This window comes from Rhinoderma darwinii, unplaced genomic scaffold, assembly GCF_050947455.1.
Source record: "Rhinoderma darwinii isolate aRhiDar2 unplaced genomic scaffold, aRhiDar2.hap1 Scaffold_2236, whole genome shotgun sequence".
In the NCBI taxonomy this organism is placed as follows: Eukaryota; Metazoa; Chordata; class Amphibia; order Anura; family Rhinodermatidae; genus Rhinoderma; species Rhinoderma darwinii.
The window spans coordinates 24,126-50,082 of NW_027462556.1; the positions used below are offsets into that span (position 1 = coordinate 24,126).

General features: G+C 39.2%; 1 protein-coding gene across 1 annotated transcript; it reads right to left on the reverse strand.

Moving 5' to 3' along the window:
* Nucleotides 1-12,920: 12,920 nt before the first annotated feature.
* LOC142701772 (tripartite motif-containing protein 46-like) lies at nucleotides 12,921-25,051 on the reverse strand (the record flags this gene model as incomplete). Its single annotated transcript, XM_075848164.1, has 5 exons — nucleotides 24,911-25,051; nucleotides 23,360-23,613; nucleotides 23,047-23,168; nucleotides 21,739-22,038; nucleotides 12,921-13,218 (listed from the first exon to the last, which is right to left on the reverse strand). Coding segments are annotated over exons 1-5 (1,115 nt in total), but the record flags the coding sequence as incomplete, so codon positions are not given.
* Between the last annotated feature and the right edge of the window lie 906 nt (nucleotides 25,052-25,957).

Genomic DNA, 25,957 nt, shown 5'->3' on the forward strand with positions numbered 1-25,957 from the left:
ATACTGATCACTATCACAGCAGCACTGGATATATATATACTGATCACTATCACAGCAGCACTGGATATATATATATATACTGATCACTATCACAGCAGTACTGGATATATATATACTGATCACTATCACAGCAGTACTGGATATATATATACTGATCACTATCACAGCAGCACTGGATATATATATATATACTGATCACTATCACAGCAGCACTGGATATATATATACTGATCACTATCACAGCAGCACTGGATATATATATACTGATCACTATCACAGCAGCACTGGATATATATATACTGATCACTATCACAGCAGCACTGGATATATATATATATACTGATCACTATCACAGCAGTACTGGATATATATATACTGATCACTATCACAGCAGTACTGGATATATATATATATACTGATCACTATCACAGCAGCACTGGATATATATATATACTGATCACTATCACAGCAGCACTGGATATATATATATATATATATATATATACTGATCACTATCACAGCAGCACTGAATATATATATACTGATCACAGCAGCACTGGATATATATATACTGATCACTATCACAGCAGCACTGGATATATATATATATATATATACTGATCACTATCACAGCAGTACTGGATATATATATATATACTGATCACAGCAGCACTGGATATATATATACTGATCACTATCACAGCAGCACTGGATATATATATACTGATCACTATCACAGCAGCACTGGATATATATATACTGATCACTATCACAGCAGCACTGGATATATATATATACTGATCACTATCACAGCAGCACTGGATATATATATATACTGATCACTATCACAGCAGCACTGGATATATATATACTGATCACTATCACAGCAGCACTGGATATATATACACTGATCACTATCACAGCAGCACTGGATATATATATATACTGATCACTATCACAGCAGCACTGGATATATATATATACTGATCACTATCACAGCAGCACTGGATATATATATATATATATATACTTATCACAGCAGCACTGGATATATATATACTGATCACAGCAGCACTGGATATATATATATACTGATCACTATCACAGCAGCACTGGATATATATATATACTGATCACTATCACAGCAGCGCTGGATATATATATATATACTGATCACTATCACAGCAGCACTGGATATATATACACTGATCACTATCACAGCAGCACTGGATATATATATACTGATCACTATCACAGCACTGGATATATATATACTGATCACTATCACAGCAGCACTGGATATATATATATATATACTGATCACTATCACAGCAGCACTGGATATATATATATACTGATCACTATCACAGCAGCACTGGATATATATATATACTGATCACTATCACAGCAGCACTGGATATATATATACTGATCACTATCACAGCAGCACTGGATATATATATATATACTGATCACTATCACAGCAGCACTGGATATATATATACTGATCACTATCACAGCAGCACTGGATATATATATATACTGATCACTATCACAGCAGCACTGGATATATATATACTGATCACTATCACAGCAGCACTGGATATATATATATACTGATCACTATCACAGCAGCACTGGATATATATATACTGATCACTATCACAGCAGCACTGGATATATATATACTGATCACTATCACAGCAGCACTGGATATATATACTGATCACTATCACAGCAGCACTGGATATATATATATATATACTGATCACTATCACAGCAGCACTGGATATATATATATACTGATCACTATCACAGCAGCGCTGGATATATATATACTGATCACTATCACAGCAGCACTGGATATATATACACTGATCACTATCACAGCAGTACTGGATATATATATACTGATCACTATCACAGCAGCACTGGATATATATATACTGATCACTATCACAGCAGCACTGAATATATATATATACTGATCACTATCACAGCAGCACTGGATATATATATACTGATCACTATCACAGCAGCACTGGATATATATATATACTGATCACTATCACAGCAGCGCTGGATATATATATATACTGATCACTATCACAGCAGCACTGGATATATATATACTGATCACTATCACAGCAGCACTGGATATATATATATACTGATCACTATCACAGCACTGGATATATATATATACTGATCACTATCACAGCAGCACTGGATATATATATACTGATCACTATCACAGCAGCACTGGATATATATATATACTGATCACTATCACAGCAGCACTGGATATATATATACTGATCACTATCACAGCAGCACTGGATATATATATACTGATCACTATCACAGCAGCACTGGATATATATACACTGATCACTATCACAGCACTGGATATATATATATACTGATCACTATCACAGCAGCACTGGATATATATACTGATCACTATCACAGGAGCACTGGATATATATATACTGATCACTATCACAGCAGCACTGGATATATATATATATATATATATATATATACTGATCACTATCACAGCAGCACTGGATATATATATATATATATACTGATCACTATCACAGCAGCACTGGATATATGTATACTGATCACTATCACAGCAGCACTGGATATATATATACTGATCACTATCACAGCAGCACTGGATATATATATATACTGATCACTATCACAGCAGCACTGGATATATATATACTGATCACTATCACAGCAGCACTGGATATATATATACTGATCACTATCACAGCAGCACTTAATATATATATATACTGATCACTATCACAGCAGCACTGGATATATATATATACTGATCACTATCACAGCAGTACTGGATATATATATATATATACTGATCACTATCACAGCAGTACTGGATATATATATACTGATCACTATCACAGCAGTACTGGATAGATATATATATATATATATATATATATATATATATATATACTGATCACTATCACAGCAGCACTGGATATATATATATACTGATCACTATCACAGCAGCACTGGATATATATATATATACTGATCACTATCACAGCAGCACTGGATATATATATATACTGATCACTATCACAGCAGCACTGGATATATATATATATATATACTGATCACTATCACAGCAGCACTGGATATATATATACTGATCACAGCAGCACTGGATATATATATATACTGATCACAGCAGCACTGGATATATATATATACTGATCACTATCACAGCAGCACTGGATATATATATATATATATATATATATATATATACTGATCACTATCACAGCAGCACTGGATATATATATATACTGATCACTATCACAGCAGCACTGGATATATATATACTGATCACTATCACAGCAGCACTGGATATATATATACTGATCACTATCACAGCAGCACTGGATATATATATACTGATCACTATCACAGCAGCACTGGATATATATACTGATCACTATCACAGCAGCACTGGATATATATATATACTGATCACTATCACAGCAGCACTGGATATATATATACTGATCACTATCACAGCAGCACTGGATATATATATATATATATATATACTGATCACTATCACAGCAGCACTGGATATATATATACTGATCACTATCACAGCAGTACTGGATATATATATATATATATATATATACTGATCACTATCACAGCAGCACTGGATATATATATACTGATCACTATCACAGCAGTACTGGATATATATATACTGATCACTATCACAGCAGCACTGGATATATATACTGATCACTATCACAGCAGCACTGGATATATATATATATACTGATCACTATCACAGCAGCACTGGATATATATATATACTGATCACTATCACAGCAGCACTGGATATATATACTGATCACTATCACAGCAGCACTGGATATATATATACTGATCACTATCACAGCAGCACTGGATATATATATACACTGATCACTATCACAGCAGCACTGGATATATATAAATATACTGATCACTATCACAGCAGCACTGGATATATATATACTGATCACTATCACAGCAGCACTGGATATATATATATATATACTGATCACTATCACAGCAGTACTGGATATATATATATATACACTGATCACTATCACAGCACTGGATATATATATATATATACTGATCACTATCACAGCAGCACTGGATATATATATATACTGATCACTATCACAGCAGCACTGGATATATATATACTGATCACTATCACAGCAGCACTGGATATATATATACTGATCACTATCACAGCAGCACTGGATATATATATACTGATCACAGCAGCACTGGATATATATATACTGATCACTATCACAGCAGCACTGGATATATATATACTGATCACTATCACAGCAGCACTTAATATATATATATACTGATCACTATCACAGCAGCACTGGATATATATATACTGATCACTATCACAGCAGTACTGGATATATATATATATACTGATCACTATCACAGCAGTACTGGATATATATATACTGATCACTATCACAACAGTACTGGATATATATATATATACTGATCAATATCACAGCAGCACTGGATATATATATATATATATACTGATCACTATCACAGCAGCACTGGATATATATATACTGATCACTATCACAGCAGCACTGGATATATATATACTGATCACTATCACAGCAGCACTGGATATATATATATACTGATCACTATCACAGCAGTACTGGATATATATATATATATACTGATCACTATCACAGCAGTACTGGATATATATACACTGATCACTATCACAGCAGTACTGGATATATATATACTGATCACTATCACAGCAGCACTGGATACATATATATACTGATCACTATCACAGCAGCACTGGATATATATATATATATATATACTGATCACTATCACAGCAGCACTGGATATATATATACTGATCACTATCACAGCAGTACTGGATATATATATACTGATCACTATCACAGCAGCACTGGATATATATATACTGATCACTATCACAGCAGCACTGGATATATATATACTGATCACTATCACAACAGTACTGGATATATATATATATATACTGATCACTATCACAGCAGCACTGGATATATATATATATATATACTGATCACTATCACAGCAGCACTGGATATATATATACTGATCACTATCACAGCAGCACTGGATATATATATACTGATCACTATCACAGCAGCACTGGATATATATATATACTGATCACTATCACAGCAGCACTGGATATATATATACTGATCACTATCACAGCAGCACTGGATATATATATACTGATCACTATCACAGCAGCACTGGATATATATATATATACTGATCACTATCACAGCAGCACTGGATATATATATATACTGATCACTATCACAGCAGCACTGGATATATATATATATATACTGATCACTATCACAGCAGCACTGGATATATATATATATACACTGATCACTATCACAGCAGCACTGGATATATATATATACTGATCACTATCACAGCAGCACTGGATATATATACACTGATCACTATCACAGCAGCACTGGATATATATATACTGATCACAGCAGCACTGGATATATATATATACTGATCACAGCAGCACTGGATATATATATATATACTGATCACTATCACAGCAGCACTGGATATATATATATATATATATATATATATATACTGATCACTATCACAGCAGCACTGGATATATATATATACTGATCACTATCACAGCAGCACTGGATATATATATACTGATCACTATCACAGCAGCACTGGATATATATATACTGATCACTATCACAGCAGCACTGGATATATATATATATACTGATCACTATCACAGCAGCACTGGATATATATATACTGATCACTATCACAGCAGCACTGGATATATATATATACTGATCACTATCACAGCAGCACTGGATATATATATACTGATCACTATCACAGCAGCACTGGATATATATATATATATACTGATCACTATCACAGCAGCACTGGATATATATATACTGATCACTATCACAGCAGCACTGGATATATATATACTGATCACTATCACAGCAGCACTGGATATATATATACTGATCACTATCACAGCAGCACTGGATATATATATACTGATCACTATCACAGCAGCACTGGATATATATATATATACTGATCACTATCACAGCAGCACTGGATATATATATATACTGATCACTATCACAGCAGCGCTGGATATATATATACTGATCACTATCACAGCAGCACTGGATATATATATACTGATCACTATCACAGCAGCACTGGATATATATATATATACTGATCACTATCACAGCAGCACTGGATATATATATATACTGATCACTATCACAGCAGCACTGGATATATATATACTGATCACTATCACAGCAGCACTGGATATATATATATATACTGATCACTATCACAGCAGCACTGGATATATATATATACTGATCACTATCACAGCAGCGCTGGATATATATATACTGATCACTATCACAGCAGCACTGGATATATATACACTGATCACTATCACAGCAGTACTGGATATATATATACTGATCACTATCACAGCAGCACTGGATATATATATACTGATCACTATCACAGCAGCACTGAATATATATATATATACTGATCACTATCACAGCAGCACTGGATATATATATACTGATCACTATCACAGCAGCACTGGATATATATATATACTGATCACTATCACAGCAGCGCTGGATATATATATATATACTGATCACTATCACAGCAGCACTGGATATATATATACTGATCACTATCACAGCAGCACTGGATATATATATATATACTGATCACTATCACAGCACTGGATATATATATATATACTGATCACTATCACAGCAGCACTGGATATATATATACTGATCACTATCACAGCAGCACTGGATATATATATATATACTGATCACTATAACAGCAGCACTGGATATATATATACTGATCACTATCACAGCAGCACTGGATATATATATACTGATCACTATCACAGCAGCACTGGATATATATACACTGATCACTATCACAGCACTGGATATATATATATACTGATCACTATCACAGCAGCACTGGATATATATATACTGATCACTATCACAGGAGCACTGGATATATATATACTGATCACTATCACAGCAGCACTGGATATATATATATATATATATATATATATATATATATATATATATATATATATATACTGATCACTATCACAGCAGCACTGGATATATATATATATACTGATCACTATCACAGCAGCACTGGATATATATATACTGATCACTATCACAGCAGCACTGGATATATATATACTGATCACTATCACAGCAGCACTGGATATATATATACTGATCACAGCAGCACTGGATATATATATACTGATCACTATCACAGCAGCACTGGATATATATATACTGATCACTATCACAGCAGCACTTAATATATATATATACTGATCACTATCACAGCAGCACTGGATATATATATACTGATCACTATCACAGCAGTACTGGATATATATATATATATACTGATCACTATCACAGCAGTACTGGATATATATATACTGATCACTATCACAGCAGTACTGGATATATATATATATATATATATATATACTGATCACTATCACAGCAGCACTGGATATATATATATATATACTGATCACTATCACAGCAGCACTGGATATATATATATATATACTGATCACTATCACAGCAGCACTGGATATATATATACTGATCACTATCACAGCAGCACTGGATATATATATATATATACTGATCACTATCACAGCAGCACTGGATATATATATACTGATCACTATCACAGCAGCACTGGATATATATATACTGATCACTATCACAGCAGCACTGGATATATATATATACTGATCACTATCACAGCAGCACTGGATATATATATATATACTGATCACTATCACAGCAGCACTGGATATATATATATACTGATCACTATCACAGCAGCACTGGATATATATATATATATACTGATCACTATCACAGCAGCACTGGATATATATATATATACTGATCACTATCACAGCAGCACTGGATATATATATATACTGATCACTATCACAGCAGCACTGGATATATATATATATATACTGATCACTATCACAGCAGCACTGGATATATATATATATATACTTATCACAGCAGCACTGGATATATATATATACTGATCACAGCAGCACTGGATATATATATATATACTGATCACTATCACAGCAGCACTGGATATATATATATATATATATATATATATATATATACTGATCACTATCACAGCAGCACTGGATATATATATATACTGATCACTATCACAGCAGCACTGGATATATATATACTGATCACTATCACAGCAGCACTGGATATATATATATATATATATATATATATATATACTGATCACTATCACAGCAGCACTGGATATATATATACTGATCACTATCACAGCAGTACTGGATATATATATACTGATCACTATCACAGCAGCACTGGATATATATACACTGATCACTATCACAGCAGCACTGGATATATATATATATACTGATCACTATCACAGCAGCACTGGATATATATATATATATATATATATATATATATATACTGATCACTATCACAGCAGCACTGGATATATATATATACTGATCACTATCACAGCAGCACTGGATATATATATACTGATCACTATCACAGCAGCACTGGATATATATATACTGATCACTATCACAGCAGCACTGGATATATATATACTGATCACTATCACAGCAGCACTGGATATATATATATATATATATATATATATATATATATATACTGATCACTATCACAGCAGCACTGGATATATATATACTGATCACTATCACAGCAGTACTGGATATATATATATATATATATATATACTGATCACTATCACAGCAGCACTGGATATATATATACTGATCACTATCACAGCAGTACTGGATATATATATACTGATCACTATCACAGCAGCACTGGATATATATACTGATCACTATCACAGCAGCACTGGATATATATATATATACTGATCACTATCACAGCAGCACTGGATATATATATACTGATCACTATCACAGCAGCACTGGATATATATATATACTGATCACTATCACAGCAGCACTGGATATATATATACTGATCACTATCACAGCAGCACTGGATATATATATACTGATCACTATCACAGCAGCACTGGATATATATATACTGATCACTATCACAGCAGCACTGGATATATATACACTGATCACTATCACAGCACTGGATATATATATATACTGATCACTATCACAGCAGCACTGGATATATATATACTGATCACTATCACAGGAGCACTGGATATATATATACTGATCACTATCACAGCAGCACTGGATATATATATATATATATATATATATATATATACTGATCACTATCACAGCAGCACTGGATATATATATATATACTGATCACTATCACAGCAGCACTGGATATATATATATACTGATCACTATCACAGCAGCACTGGATATATATATACTGATCACTATCACAGCAGCACTGGATATATATATACTGATCACAGCAGCACTGGATATATATATACTGATCACTATCACAGCAGCACTGGATATATATATACTGATCACTATCACAGCAGCACTTAATATATATATATACTGATCACTATCACAGCAGCACTGGATATATATATACTGATCACTATCACAGCAGTACTGGATATATATATATATACTGATCACTATCACAGCAGTACTGGATATATATATACTGATCACTATCACAGCAGTACTGGATATATATATATATATATATATATACTGATCACTATCACAGCAGCACTGGATATATATATATACTGATCACTATCACAGCAGCACTGGATATATATATATATACTGATCACTATCACAGCAGCACTGGATATATATATATACTGATCACTATCACAGCAGCACTGGATATATATATATATATATATACTGATCACTATCACAGCAGCACTGGATATATATATACTGATCACAGCAGCACTGGATATATATATATACTGATCACAGCAGCACTGGATATATATATATATACTGATCACTATCACAGCAGCACTGGATATATATATATATATATATATATATATATATATATATATATACTGATCACTATCACAGCAGCACTGGATATATATATATATACTGATCACTATCACAGCAGTACTGGATATATATATACTGATCACAGCAGCACTGGATATATATATACTGATCACTATCACAGCAGTACTGGATATATATATACTGATCACAGCAGCACTGGATATATATATATACTGATCACTATCACAGCAGCACTGGATATATATATACTGATCACTATCACAGCAGTACTGGATATATATATACTGATCACTATCACAGCAGCACTGGATATATATACTGATCACTATCACAGCAGCACTGGATATATATATATATACTGATCACTATCACAGCAGCACTGGATATATATATACTGATCACTATCACAGCAGCACTGGATATATATACACTGATCACAGCAGCACTGGATATATATATACTGATCACTATCACAGCAGCACTGGATATATATATATAGTGATCACTATCACAGCAGCACTGGATATATATATACTGATCACTATCACAGCAGCACTGGGGATATATATACTGATCACAGCAGCACTGGATATATATATACTGATCACTATCACAGCAGTACTGGATATATATATACTGATCACAGCAGCACTGGATATATATATATACTGATCACTATCACAGCAGCACTGGATATATATATACTGATCACTATCACAGCAGTACTGGATATATATATACTGATCACTATCACAGCAGCACTGGATATATATACTGATCACTATCACAGCAGCACTGGATATATATATATATATACTGATCACTATCACAGCACTGGATATATATATACTGATCACTATCACAGCAGCACTGGATATATATATACTGATCACTATCACAGCAGCACTGGATATATATACTGATCACTATCACAGCAGCACTGGATATATATACTGATCACTATCACAGCAGCACTGGATATATATATATATATATACTGATCACTATCACAGCAGCACTGGATATATATATATACTGATCACTATCACAGCAGCACTGGATATATATATACTGATCACTATCACAGCAGCACTGGATATATATATATATACTGATCACTATCACAGCAGTACTGGATATATATATACTGATCACTATCACAGCAGCACTGGATATATATATACTGATCACAGCAGCACTGGATATATATATACTGATCACTATCACAGCACTGGATATATATATACTGATCACTATCACAGCAGCACTGGATATATATATACTGATCACTATCACAGCAGCACTGGATATATATACTGATCACTATCACAGCAGCACTGGATATATATACTGATCACTATCACAGCAGCACTGGATATATATATATATATATACTGATCACTATCACAGCAGCACTGGATATATATATATACTGATCACTATCACAGCAGCACTGGATATATATATACTGATCACTATCACAGCAGCACTGGATATATATATATATACTGATCACTATCACAGCAGTACTGGATATATATATACTGATCACTATCACAGCAGCACTGGATATATATATATATACTGATCACTATCACAGCAGTACTGGATATATATATACTGATCACTATCACAGCAGCACTGGATATATATATATACTGATCACTATCACAGCAGCACTGGATATATATATACTGATCACTATCACAGCAGCACTGGATATATATATACTGATCACTATCACAGCAGCACTGGATATATATACTGATCACTATCACAGCAGCACTGGATATATATATATATATATACTGATCACTATCACAGCAGCACTGGATATATATATATATATACTGATCACTATCACAGCAGCACTGGATATATATATATATATATATATATACTGATCACTATCACAGCAGCACTGGATATATATATACTGATCACAGCAGCACTGGATATATATATATACTGATCACTATCACAGCAGCACTGGATACATATATATACTAATCACTATCACAGCAGCACTGGATATATATATACTGATCACTATCACAGCAGCACTGGATATATATATATACTGATCACTATCACAGCAGCACTGGATATATATATATACTGATCACAGCAGCACTGGATATATATATACTGATCACTATCACAGCAGCACTGGATATATATATATACTAATCACTATCACAGCAGCACTGGATATATATATACTGATCACTATCACAGCAGCACTGGATATATATATATACTGATCACTATCACAGCATCACTGGATATATATATATATACTGATCACTATCACAGCAGCACTGGATATATATATATATACTGATCACAGCAGCACTGGATATATATATACTGATCACAGCAGCACTGGATATATATATACTGATCACTATCACAGCAGCACTGGATATATATATATATACTGATCACAGCAGCACTGGATATATTTATACTGATCACTATCACAGCAGCACTGGATATATATATACTAATCACAGCAGCACTGGATATATATATATATACTGATCACTATCACAGCAGCAATGGATATATATATATACTGATCACAGCAGCACTGGATATACTTCTAGTATTGTTTGGCTCTTACCTGGGACTGACCACATCCTGGGGCATCTGAAATAGTTCTTGCAGTTTATTCTCCTGCCCTACGCCCACTTTGACCACGTAGGAGCTGGGGTCCACAGAACACTCCCAGTAGTATCGCCCCTGTGTGATGGCCACGTCCCCCAGCACCAGCTCCATGGACACATGACAGCTCGTCATTAACCGCTCTGCAGCAAACAACATGGGCACCCCAGGAACACTGCGCACTGCCCTGCGATCCTTACTGACCACCAGCCGATCCCGGGGAAATCCACAACTACTGTCCAGGAAGAAGTTCAGCACTGAAGAGAAGACCAGAAACCAGAATTGTATATAGGATGATAATAACATGTGATCTGATGATACGGTGACATGTACACGGGATGATAATAACATGTGATCTGATGATATGGTGACATGTACACGGGATGATGATAACATGTGATCTGATGATACGGTGATATGTACACGGGATGATAATAACATGTGATCTGATGATACGGTGACGTGTACACGGGATGATGATAACATGTGATCTGATGATACGGTGATATGTACACGGGATGATAATAACATGTGATCTGATGATACGGTGACATGTACAGGGGATGATAATAACATGTGATCTGATGATACGGTGACATGTACACGGGATGATAATAACATGTGATCTGATGATACAGTGACGTGTACACGGGATGATAATAACATGTGATCTGATGATACGGTGATATGTACACGGGATGATAATAACATGTGATCTGATGATACGGTGACATGTACACGGGATGATAATAACATGTGATCTGATGATACGGTGACATGTACACGGGATGATAATAACATGTGATCTGATGATACGGAGATATGTACACGGGATGATAATAACATGTGATCTGATGATACGGTGATATGTACACGGGATGATGATAACATGTGATCTGATGATACGGTGATATGTACACGGGATGATAATAACATGTGATCTGATGATACGGTGACATGTACACGGGATGATAATAACATGTGATCTGATGATACGGTGATATGTACACGGGATGATGATAACATGTGATCTGATGATACGGTGACATGTACACGGGATGATAATAACATGTGATCTGATGATACAGTGACGTGTACACGGGATGATAATAACATGTGATCTGATGATACGGTGACGTGTACACGGGATGATAATAACATGTGATCTGATGATACGGTGACATGTACAAAGGATGATAATAACATGTGATCTGATGATACGGTGACATGTACACGGGATGATAATAACAAGTGATCTGATGATACGGTGACATGTACACGCGATGATAATAACATGTGCTCTGATGATACGGAGATATGTACACGGGATGATAATAACATGTGATCTGATGATACGGTGATATGTACACGGGATGATGATAACATGTGATCTGATGATACGGTGATATGTACACGGGATGATAATAACATGTGATCTGATGATACGGTGATATGTACACGGGATGATAATAACATGTGATCTGATGATACGGTGACATGTACACGGGATGATAATAACATGTGATCTGATGATACGGTGATATGTACACGGGATGATAATAACATGTGATCTGATGATACGGAGATATGTACACGGGATGATAATAACATGTGATCTGATGATACGGTGATATGTACACGGGATGATAATAACATGTGATCTGATGATACGGTGATATGTACCCGGATGATGATAACATGTGATCTGATGATACGGTGATATGTACACGGGATGATGATAACATGTGATCTGATGATACAGTGATATGTACAAAGGATGATAATAACATGTGATCTGATGATACGGTGACATGTACACGGGATGATAATAACATGTGATCTGATGATACGGTGACATGTACACGGGATGATAATAACATGTGATCTGATGATATGTACACGGGATGATAATAACATGTGATCTGATGATACGGTGACATGTACACGGGATGATAATAACATGTGATCTGATGATACGGTGATATGTACACGGGATGATAATAACATGTGATCTGATGATACAGTGATATGTACACGGGATGATAATAGCATGTGATCTGATGATACGGTGACGTGTACACGGGATGATGATAACATGTGATCTGATGGTACGGTGATATGTACACGGGATGATAATAACATGTGATCTGATGATACAGTGATATGTACCCGGGATGATGATAACATGTGATCTGATGATACGGTGATATGTACACGGGATGATGATAACATGTGATCTGATGATACGGTGACATGTACACGGATGATAATAACATGTGATCTGATGATACGGTGACATGTACACGGGATGATAATAACATGTGATCTGATGATACGGAGATATGTACACGGGATGATAATAACATGTGATCTGATGATACAGTGATATGTACACGGGATGATGATAACATGTGATCTGATGATACGGTGATATGTACACGGGATGATAATAACATGTGATCTGATGATACAGTGACATGTACAAGGGATGATAATAACATGTGATCTGATGATACGGTGATATGTACACGGGATGATAATAACATGTGATCTGATGATACGGAGATATGTACACGGGATGATAATAACATGTGATCTGATGATACGGTGATATGTACACGGGATGATAATAACATGTGATCTGATGATACGGTGATATGTACCCGGGATGATGATAACATGTGATCTGATGATACGGTGATATGTACACGGGATGATGATAACATGTGATCTGATGATACGGTGATATGTACAAAGGATGATAATAACATGTGATCTGATGATACGGTGACATGTACACGGGATGATAATAACATGTGATCTGATGATACGGTGACATGTACACGGGATGATAATAACATGTGATCTGATGATACGGTGATATGTAAACGGGATGATAATAACATGTGATCTGATGATACGGTGATATGTACACGGGATGATAATAACATGTGATCTGATGACACGGTGACGTGTACCCGGGATGATGATAACATGTGATCTGATGATACGGTGACGTGTACACGGGATGATGATAACATGTGATCTGATGATACGGTGACTTGTACACGGGATGATGATAACATGTAATCTGATGATACGGTGACGTGTACATGGGATGATAATAACATGTGATCTGATGATACGGTGATATGTACACGGGATGATAATAACATGTGATCTGATGATACAGTGATATGTACCCGGGATGATAATAACATGTGATCTGATGATACGGTGATATGTACACGGGATGATAATAACATGTGATCTGATGATACGGTGACATGTACACGGGATGATAATAACATGTGATCTGATGATACGGTGATATGTACACGGGATGATAATAACATGTGATCTGATGATACGGTGACATGTACACGGGATGATAATAACATGTGATCTGATGATACGGTGACGTGTACCCGGGATGATAATAACATGTGATCTGATGATACGGTGACGTGTACACGGGATGATGATAACATGTGATCTGATGATACGGTGATATGTACACGGGATAATAACATGTGATCTGATGATACTGTGATATGTACACGGGATAATAACAAGTGATCTGATGATACGGTGATATGTACACGGGATAATAACATGTGATCTGATGATACGGAGATATGTACACGGGATGATAATAACATGTGATCTGATGATACGGTGATATGTACACGGGATGATAATAACATGTGATCTGATGATACGGTGATATGTACCCGGGATGATGATAACATGTGATCTGATGATACGGTGATATGTACACGGGATGATGATAACATGTGATCTGATGATACGGTGATATGTACAAAGGATGATAATAACATGTGATCTGATGATACGGTGACATGTACACGGGATGATAATAACATGTGATCTGATGATACGGTGACATGTACACGGGATGATAATAACATGTGATCTGATGATACGGTGATATGTAAACGGGATGATAATAACATGTGATCTGATGATACGGTGATATGTACACGGGATGATAATAACATGTGATCTGATGACACGGTGACGTGTACCCGGGATGATGATAACATGTGATCTGATGATACGGTGACGTGTACACGGGATGATGATAACATGTGATCTGATGATACGGTGACTTGTACACGGGATGATGATAACATGTAATCTGATGATACGGTGACGTGTACATGGGATGATAATAACATGTGATCTGATGATACGGTGATATGTACACGGGATGATAATAACATGTGATCTGATGATACAGTGATATGTACCCGGGATGATAATAACATGTGATCTGATGATACGGTGATATGTACACGGGATGATAATAACATGTGATCTGATGATACGGTGACATGTACACGGGATGATAATAACATGTGATCTGATGATACGGTGATATGTACACGGGATGATAATAACATGTGATCTGATGATACGGTGACATGTACACGGGATGATAATAACATGTGATCTGATGATACGGTGACGTGTACCCGGGATGATAATAACATGTGATCTGATGATACGGTGACGTGTACACGGGATGATGATAACATGTGATCTGATGATACGGTGATATGTACACGGGATAATAACATGTGATCTGATGATACTGTGATATGTACACGGGATAATAACAAGTGATCTGATGATACGGTGATATGTACACGGGATAATAACATGTGATCTGATGATACGGTGATATGTACACGGGATAATAACATGTGATCTGATGATACTGTGATATGTACACGGGATAATAACAAGTGATCTGATGATACGGTGATATGTACACGGGATAATAACATGTGATCTGATGATACGGTGACATGTACCCGGGATGATAATAACATGTGATCTGATGATACGGTGATATATACACGGGATGATAATAACATGTGATCTGATGATACGGTGATATATACACGGGATGATAATAACATGTGATCTGATGATACGGTGATATGTACACAGGATGATAATAACATGTGATCTGATGATACGGTGATATGTACACGGGATGATGATAACATGTGATCTGATGATACGGTGACATGTACACGGGATAATGATAACATGTGATCTGATGATATGGTGACGTGTACACGGGATAATAACATGTGATCTGATGATACGGTGATATGTACACGGGATGATAATAACATGTGATCTGATGATACGGTGACATGTACACGGGATGATAATAACATGTGATCTGATGATACGGTGACATGTACACGGGATGATAATAACATGTGATCTGATGATACGGTGACATGTACACGGGATGATAATAACATGTGATCTGATGATACGGTGATATGTAAACGGGATGATAATAACAGGTGATCTGATGATACGGTGATATGTACACGGGATGATAATAACATGTGATCTGATGACACGGTGACGTGTACCCGGGATGATGATAACATGTGATCTGATGATACGGTGACGTGTACACGGGATGATGATAACATGTGATCTGATGATACGGTGACTTGTACACGGGATGATGATAACATGTAATCTGATGATACGGTGACGTGTACATGGGATGATAATAACATGTGATCTGATGATACGGTGATATGTACACGGGATGATAATAACATGTGATCTGATGATACAGTGATATGTACCCGGGATGATAATAACATGTGATCTGATGATACGGTGATATGTACACGGGATGATAATAACATGTGATCTGATGATACGGTGACATGTACACGGGATGATAATAACATGTGATCTGATGATACGGTGATATGTACACGGGATGATAATAACATGTGATCTGATGATACGGTGACATGTACACGGGATGATAATAACATGTGATCTGATGATACGGTGACGTGTACCCGGGATGATAATAACATGTGATCTGATGATACGGTGACGTGTACACGGGATGATGATAACATGTGATCTGATGATACGGTGATATGTACACGGGATAATAACATGTGATCTGATGATACTGTGATATGTACACGGGATAATAACAAGTGATCTGATGATACGGTGATATGTACACGGGATAATAACATGTGATCTGATGATACGGTGATATGTACACGGGATAATAACATGTGATCTGATGATACTGTGATATGTACACGGGATAATAACAAGTGATCTGATGATACGGTGATATGTACACGGGATAATAACATGTGATCTGATGATACGGTGACATGTACCCGGGATGATAATAACATGTGATCTGATGATACGGTGATATATACACGGGATGATAATAACATGTGATCTGATGATACGGTGATATATACACGGGATGATAATAACATGTGATCTGATGATACGGTGATATGTACACAGGATGATAATAACATGTGATCTGATGATATGGTGATATGTACACGGGATGATGATAACATGTGATCTGATGATACGGTGACATGTACACGGGATAATGATAACATGTGATCTGATGATATGGTGACGTGTACACGGGATAATAACATGTGATCTGATGATACGGTGATATGTACACGGGATGATAATAACATGTGATCTGATGATACGGTGACATGTACACGGGATGATAATAACATGTGATCTGATGATACAGTGACGTGTACACGGGATGATAATAACATGTGATCTGATGATACAGTGACGTGTACACGGGATGATAATAACATGTGATCTGATGATACGGTGATATGTACACGGGATAATAACATGTGATCTGATGATACTGTGATATGTACACGGGATAATAACAAGTGATCTGATGATACGGTGATATGTACACGGGATAATAACATGTGAACTGATGATACGGTGACATGTACATGGGATGATAATAACATGTGATCTGATGATACGGTGACATGTACACGGGATGATAATAACATGTGATCTGATGATACGGTGATATGTACACGGGATGATGATAACATGTGATCTGATGATACGGTGACATGTACACGGGATGATAATAACATGTGATCTGATGATACAGTGACGTGTACACGGGATGATAATAACATGTGATCTGATGATACAGTGACGTGTACACGGGATGATAATAACATGTGATCTGATGATACGGTGATATGTACACGGGATAATAACATGTGATCTGATGATACTGTGATATGTACACGGGATAATAACAAGTGATCTGATGATACGGTGACATGTACATGGGATGATAATAACATGTGATCTGATGATACGGTGACATGTACACGGGATAATAATAACATGTGATCTGATGATACGGTGATATGTACACGGGATGATGATAACATGTGATCTGATGATATGTGCTCGGGATGATGATAACATGTGATCTGATGATACAGTGACGTGTACACGGGATGATGATAACATGTGATCTGATGATACAGTGACGTGTACACGGGATGATAATAACATGTGATCTGATGATACGGTGACGTGTACACGGGATAATAACATGTGATCTGATGATACGGTGACATGTACACGGGATGATAATAACATGTGATCTGATGATACGGTGACATGTACACGGGATGATAATAACATGTGATCTGATGATACGGTGACATGTAAACGGGATGATAATAACATGTGATCTGATGATACGGTGATATGTACACGGGATGATGATAACATGTGATCTGATGATATGTGCTCGGGATGATGATAACATGTGATCTGATGATACAGTGACGTGTACACGGGATGATGATAACATGTGATCTGATGATACAGTGACGTGTACACGGGATGATGATAAGTCTTGATCACTGTGTTGACCTAAAGACTCCAATTGATAACATTTTATTACATTTCCTTTTTTATTTCACTAGACCAGAACTATTTTTACAGCTCGTTAAGCTGGGTTACCGTCATGGCGGCTCATTAACTGGGAAACGCAAACAAATGATAAAAGTCAATGCCCTCCCTCCCGTCCGTCATAAAGATCTATAAATCTAGTGAACTGCCGGAAATATGAAGCATGACAAGACGGAGCCGAGGCTTATGGGTGATCCAGAGGATAATCAATGAGACTCCACCCTGAGTGGTCACAGAACTGCCAGGTGCAGACGTCTGACCATTTCATGTCACCTGTAACCCATCACCCGGCCTAGGACTTCTAGTCCATGACCTTCTGTAGCCCGGCTTACATCTAGTGCCTGGTGAATACAGCAGGACTGGGCTAAATATGTAAGGAGCCGGCCCTGTTTCATCAGCCCCTTTGAGTGAGTCCTTCAGTGACGGGCTGATTGTTGGGGGTACTGCTGCTGGGACCCTCCATGATCAGCTGTTGACACTGGTGTAACAAACTGATCACTATAGAGGACATTGATTTCAACGAACATCCACGTAACTCAAGGACACGAATAGTCCTCCGAAGCTAGAGACAACCGTGTCGTGACTCTACAGAACCGTCCTGGCTGACCCCCTCTAAAACCTAGTAATATGCCATATGAAAGGGGTTCAATTGGGGAGCACCCCAAAAAAAAAATCTATAGGGCCATCAGACAATTTCAGGCCAAAGGGTAGAAAGGTTGAGAAAACCACTATTGTTTCCCTAAAAATACACAGTCCACGGATCTGCCGCCCCTCCACCAGCACCGAGATACCCAATGTACAGCAGTGAGGACATCCCACGGATTTTCCTGCCACTTAACCGTGGACTGAAAAGGACTATAAAAGGAACCCAGCAAGACCTCCAACTCACTGTCTACGGTGGCTACTTCCCCAAGAGTCAAACATCTCTGGACCCTGATGGGGTCACTCACCTGGAGCTGGTGGGGTGTGTAGGTAGATGTCCTCACTGTACTCCCCGTATCCAGCTTTGTTGTAGCCCCTCACCCTCAGCACGTACACGCTGTCAATATCTGGACCCTCTAAGATGGTGCTGAGGCTCCACACCTCCTCTCGTCGTTGCCATAGCTTTAGGGTTTTGTGTTTGGGGTCGATTTTTCGATACTCTATAGTGTAGTGCCAGGCAGGTGCCGAGTCCTGGGGTAGGCGCCAGCTCAGGTAGATCTGATCGTAGGCGTAAGTCCGCTGAGTGTCAATGACAGGAGCATCCGGAGCTGTAGAAGAAGCGTTGACAATGAGAGTCAGAGGGGAAGGGCGGCAGAGGCTGCAGGATAAACAGAAGGGACACGGGGAGCTTTCCATGCTAAGATAGAGGGAAGAGAGAGACCTCATCACTGCAGATCCCAGGTCAGAGAACAAGCAGGAAGACGCAGGCAGAGAGTCAATCCAAGGAACCTGGAGAAGAGGTGGAGGAGGATGGAGGTATGAAGACGCAGGAGAAGGTGGAGGAGATGGAGGGTGTGAGGAACAGACAAAGCCATGAAAATATCCTAAACACAGTCTGTCTGAAGTAAGGAGATAGATGTAAGTCTGGCCCGAGGCCGGGTTACTCTCAGCAGTAGGGGGCACAGGAGGAAAGTTGAGAGGAAGGGGTTAGGAGTCTCTGGGCAAAAGGTTGGGGTGGTCACTTGCCTCTGCTATCTCCTGGACTGTGCATCACCCTGAGAGCCCTACAGAGAGAGGGACATGTGGGTCTGAGAAGGGCCACGGACGGGCTAACAGAAAACCTCCGGGAGGTGGTGAGGTCTCCGCTATCATTCGGGAGACCACTACAGACATGAAGGATCCTTACAGCGACCTTGAAATGAATGGAAGTCAATGACAAAGCGTTAACATTCAGCATATGCAGCAGATCTCCTGTCCATCCGGACCACATGTAGGACCTCGCCCATTGCTCAGGACACCACGAGACGCTCAGTAGCCAGGACCACAAGATTCATTCATAGTCCACTGATTGAGAGGAGGTGACCCCATACTTACAAAGTGTGACCCGGAGGGTGCTGTACGGTCAGGGGCCCGGGTCATTCTGAACACTCTGCACCAATTCATATATCGTGAGATGCAGAGATCTGGAGATGAGTGAGCCGGCGGCTGAGAGGTCATGATGAAAGGGTCATGGATGGGAGATCCCTTCACACCATATAAGCCATGATGAGGATGACCCTGGAGATACAATGCCATGTAATGTACGCCCTCCGCAGTGTAATAGTGGCTGCATTTACCTCGGACAAAGGTCAGTTCTGTCAGGAGCTTCAACTCTCTGCTGACGTCCAGTTTGATGGGGTGCAGGGGGCCACAGGCCGCAGACCGGAAGCCCTGGACGGATTCTATAGCTCGCATAATGCTGAGGACAAGAAACGGCCAAGTTTAAAGTGGCGTCCCCTGGGCTCTGCACCCATTACCCTCACAGATCCCTTAGACTCGATCATCCATGGTTCTCCAGGTGTATCTGGACCCCTATAGCCTGGTTCATCATCCCTTCCCCCTCATACATTCCCCATGTGTTTCCACCTCCATTCCTCCCATGGGACATACCGTTCATGTAGCTGCTTTGCCGCAAGGACAAAACATGGCTGCTCGGTCTCCTTCATCACCTCATGGGCATAGCTCACCAGTCCTGAGTTCTCCAACAAGGACTGACGCTCCCACACCTGGGCCTCCAGAATGCGGCGGCGCTCCCGTTGTCGCTCTGTGATGTCCCGCGTCAGTACAGCTTGTTTCTCGTCAAGGGCAGAGCGCAGAGCCCCAATAAGCTGCAGAACCTCTTCCTGGGCTTTGGTTCCATTCAGCTGTTGAGAGGATTCTGGGTAATAACTGACTTAGCAAGTGAATAACTAAGAGGCGGGGGTTAGAGAGTCAGGAGGTGGGGGGGTTAGAGAGTCAGGAGGTGGGGGGGTTAGAGAGTCAGGAGGTGGGGGGGTTAGAGAGTCAGGAGGTGGGGGGGCTAGAGAGTCAGGAGGTGGGGGGGCTAGAGATTCAGGAGGTGGGGGGGCTAGAGAGTCAGGAGGTGGGGGGGCTAGAGAGTCAGGAGGTGGGGGGGTTAGAGAGTCAGGAGGTGGGGGGGTTAGAGAGTCAGGAGGTGGGGGGGCTAGAGAGTCAGGAGGTGGGGGGGTTAGAGAATCAGGAGGTGGGGGGGGTTAGAGAGTCAGGAGGTGGGGGGGTTAGAGAGTCAGGAGGTGGGGGGGTTAGAGAGTCAGGAGGTGGGGGGAGTTAGAGAGTCAGGAGGTGGGGGGGTTAGAGAGTCAGGAGGTGGGGGGGTTAGAGAGTCAGGAGGTGGGGGGGTTAGAGAGTCAGGAGGTGGGGGGTTAGAGAGTCAGGAGGTGGGGGGCTAGAGAGTCAGGAGGTGGGGGGGCTAGAGAGTCAGGAGGTGGGGGGGCTAGAGAGTCAGGAGGTGGGGGGGCTAGAGAGTCAGGAGGTGGGGGGGAGTTAGAGAGTCAGGAGGTGGGGGGGGTTAGAGAGTCAGGAGGTGGGGGGGGTTAGAGAGTCAGGAGGTGGGGGGGGTTAGAGAGTCAGGAGGTGGGGGGGGTTAGAGAATCAGGAGGTGGGGGGATTAGGGAGTCAGGAGGTGGGGGGCTAGAGTCAGGAGGTGGGGGGAGTTAGAGAGTCAGGAGGTGGGGGGAGTTAGAGAGTCAGGAGGTGGAGGGAGTTAGAGAGTCAGGAGGTGGGGAGGGGGTTAGAGAGTCAGGAGGTGGAGGGGTTAGAGGGTCAGGAGGTGGGGGTTAGAGGGTCAGGAGGTGGGGGGGTTAGAGAGTCAGGAGGTGGGGGGGTTAGAGATTCAGGAGGTGGGGGGGTTAGAGAGTCAGGAGGTGGAGGGAGTTAGAGAGTCAGGAGGTGGGGAGGGGGTTAGAGAGTCAGGAGGTGGAGGGGTTAGAGGGTCAGGAGGTGGGGGTTAGAGGGTCAGGAGGTGGGGGGGGTTAGAGAGTCAGGAGGTGGGGGGGGTTAGAGAGTCAGGAGGTGGGGGGTTACAGAATCAGGAGGTGGGGGGGGTTAGAGAGTCAGGAGGTGGGGGGGTTAGAGAGTCAGGAGGTGGGGGGGGTTAGAGGGTCAGGAGGTGGGGGTTAGAGGGCTGCAGAGAGTCCATCTCACCTCTGTCTGTGCCATTCCCTCTTCTAGTTGACTGATCTGTCCTTGCACAAGGTGCTGACTGCCCAGGATGTAGGCGATGCTCTTACTGAGCTTATCCTGCAACGAGAACGCAACACCGGATATTACTGAGAGCGATCCCATATATAGAGATGTGAGCCTGATCCACACATATAGATATACATACAACAAGACAGAGCAGTAATATATATATAAAGGTGTGCTGCCTATAGGTGCACTGTGTGTATATATATATATATATATATATATATATACACACACACACATGCACACCCTCTTGAGGCCCACTAGGCCCAGGCAGCCTTTCCCTTGTATCTAGGGGCGCCCTTGTGTCTAACTTTGCCGGCCACACAGAACAAGCCAGCTGTCTGACCAGTCTGCTCCACCTGTATATAGCTGTAACTACGTGATGTACCTCCCGCATGTATATAATAGTCACCACCAGCAACGCAAAAAAACACTATATGTTATAAAGGTCAGAGGGGTCACACTTTCTTCCTGCTTCATTTCATCTTCCTCCATGGAATCCTGCGGGGGCTTCACCATCTCTCCACATCCCCCCCCCCCACATTACAAATATATAAATACGCACAAACACACACACATATATATATATAAATACACACACACACATATATATATCTATACAAATACACATGTGGTTGTGTTCAGATGGCACTGGTTTCTTTTGGGTGCTCGAGGTAGGGTCCCAACCCGGGTATAGGTTAAGAATTTGTAGTCGGCACACCTTGCTTGTGTTACAAAAATATATATCTTTATTGGATGGATGCCAGAGGCTACATGTGCGACGTCGACGTTTCGGTCGATAAGACCTTCGTCGGGCACTGAGCCGTGCTGGGGACTGGATCGGTGCAAAATATAATGCGTATGTAGCGCTGCTATAGTGAGTACTGGGCGGCTTACCACTCTAGATGGGCTACAAAACCATAAGTAAGACGCTGGCTGAGAAGGAGACAACTGTTGGTGCAATAGGAAGAAAATGGAAGACATACAAAATGACTGTCAATC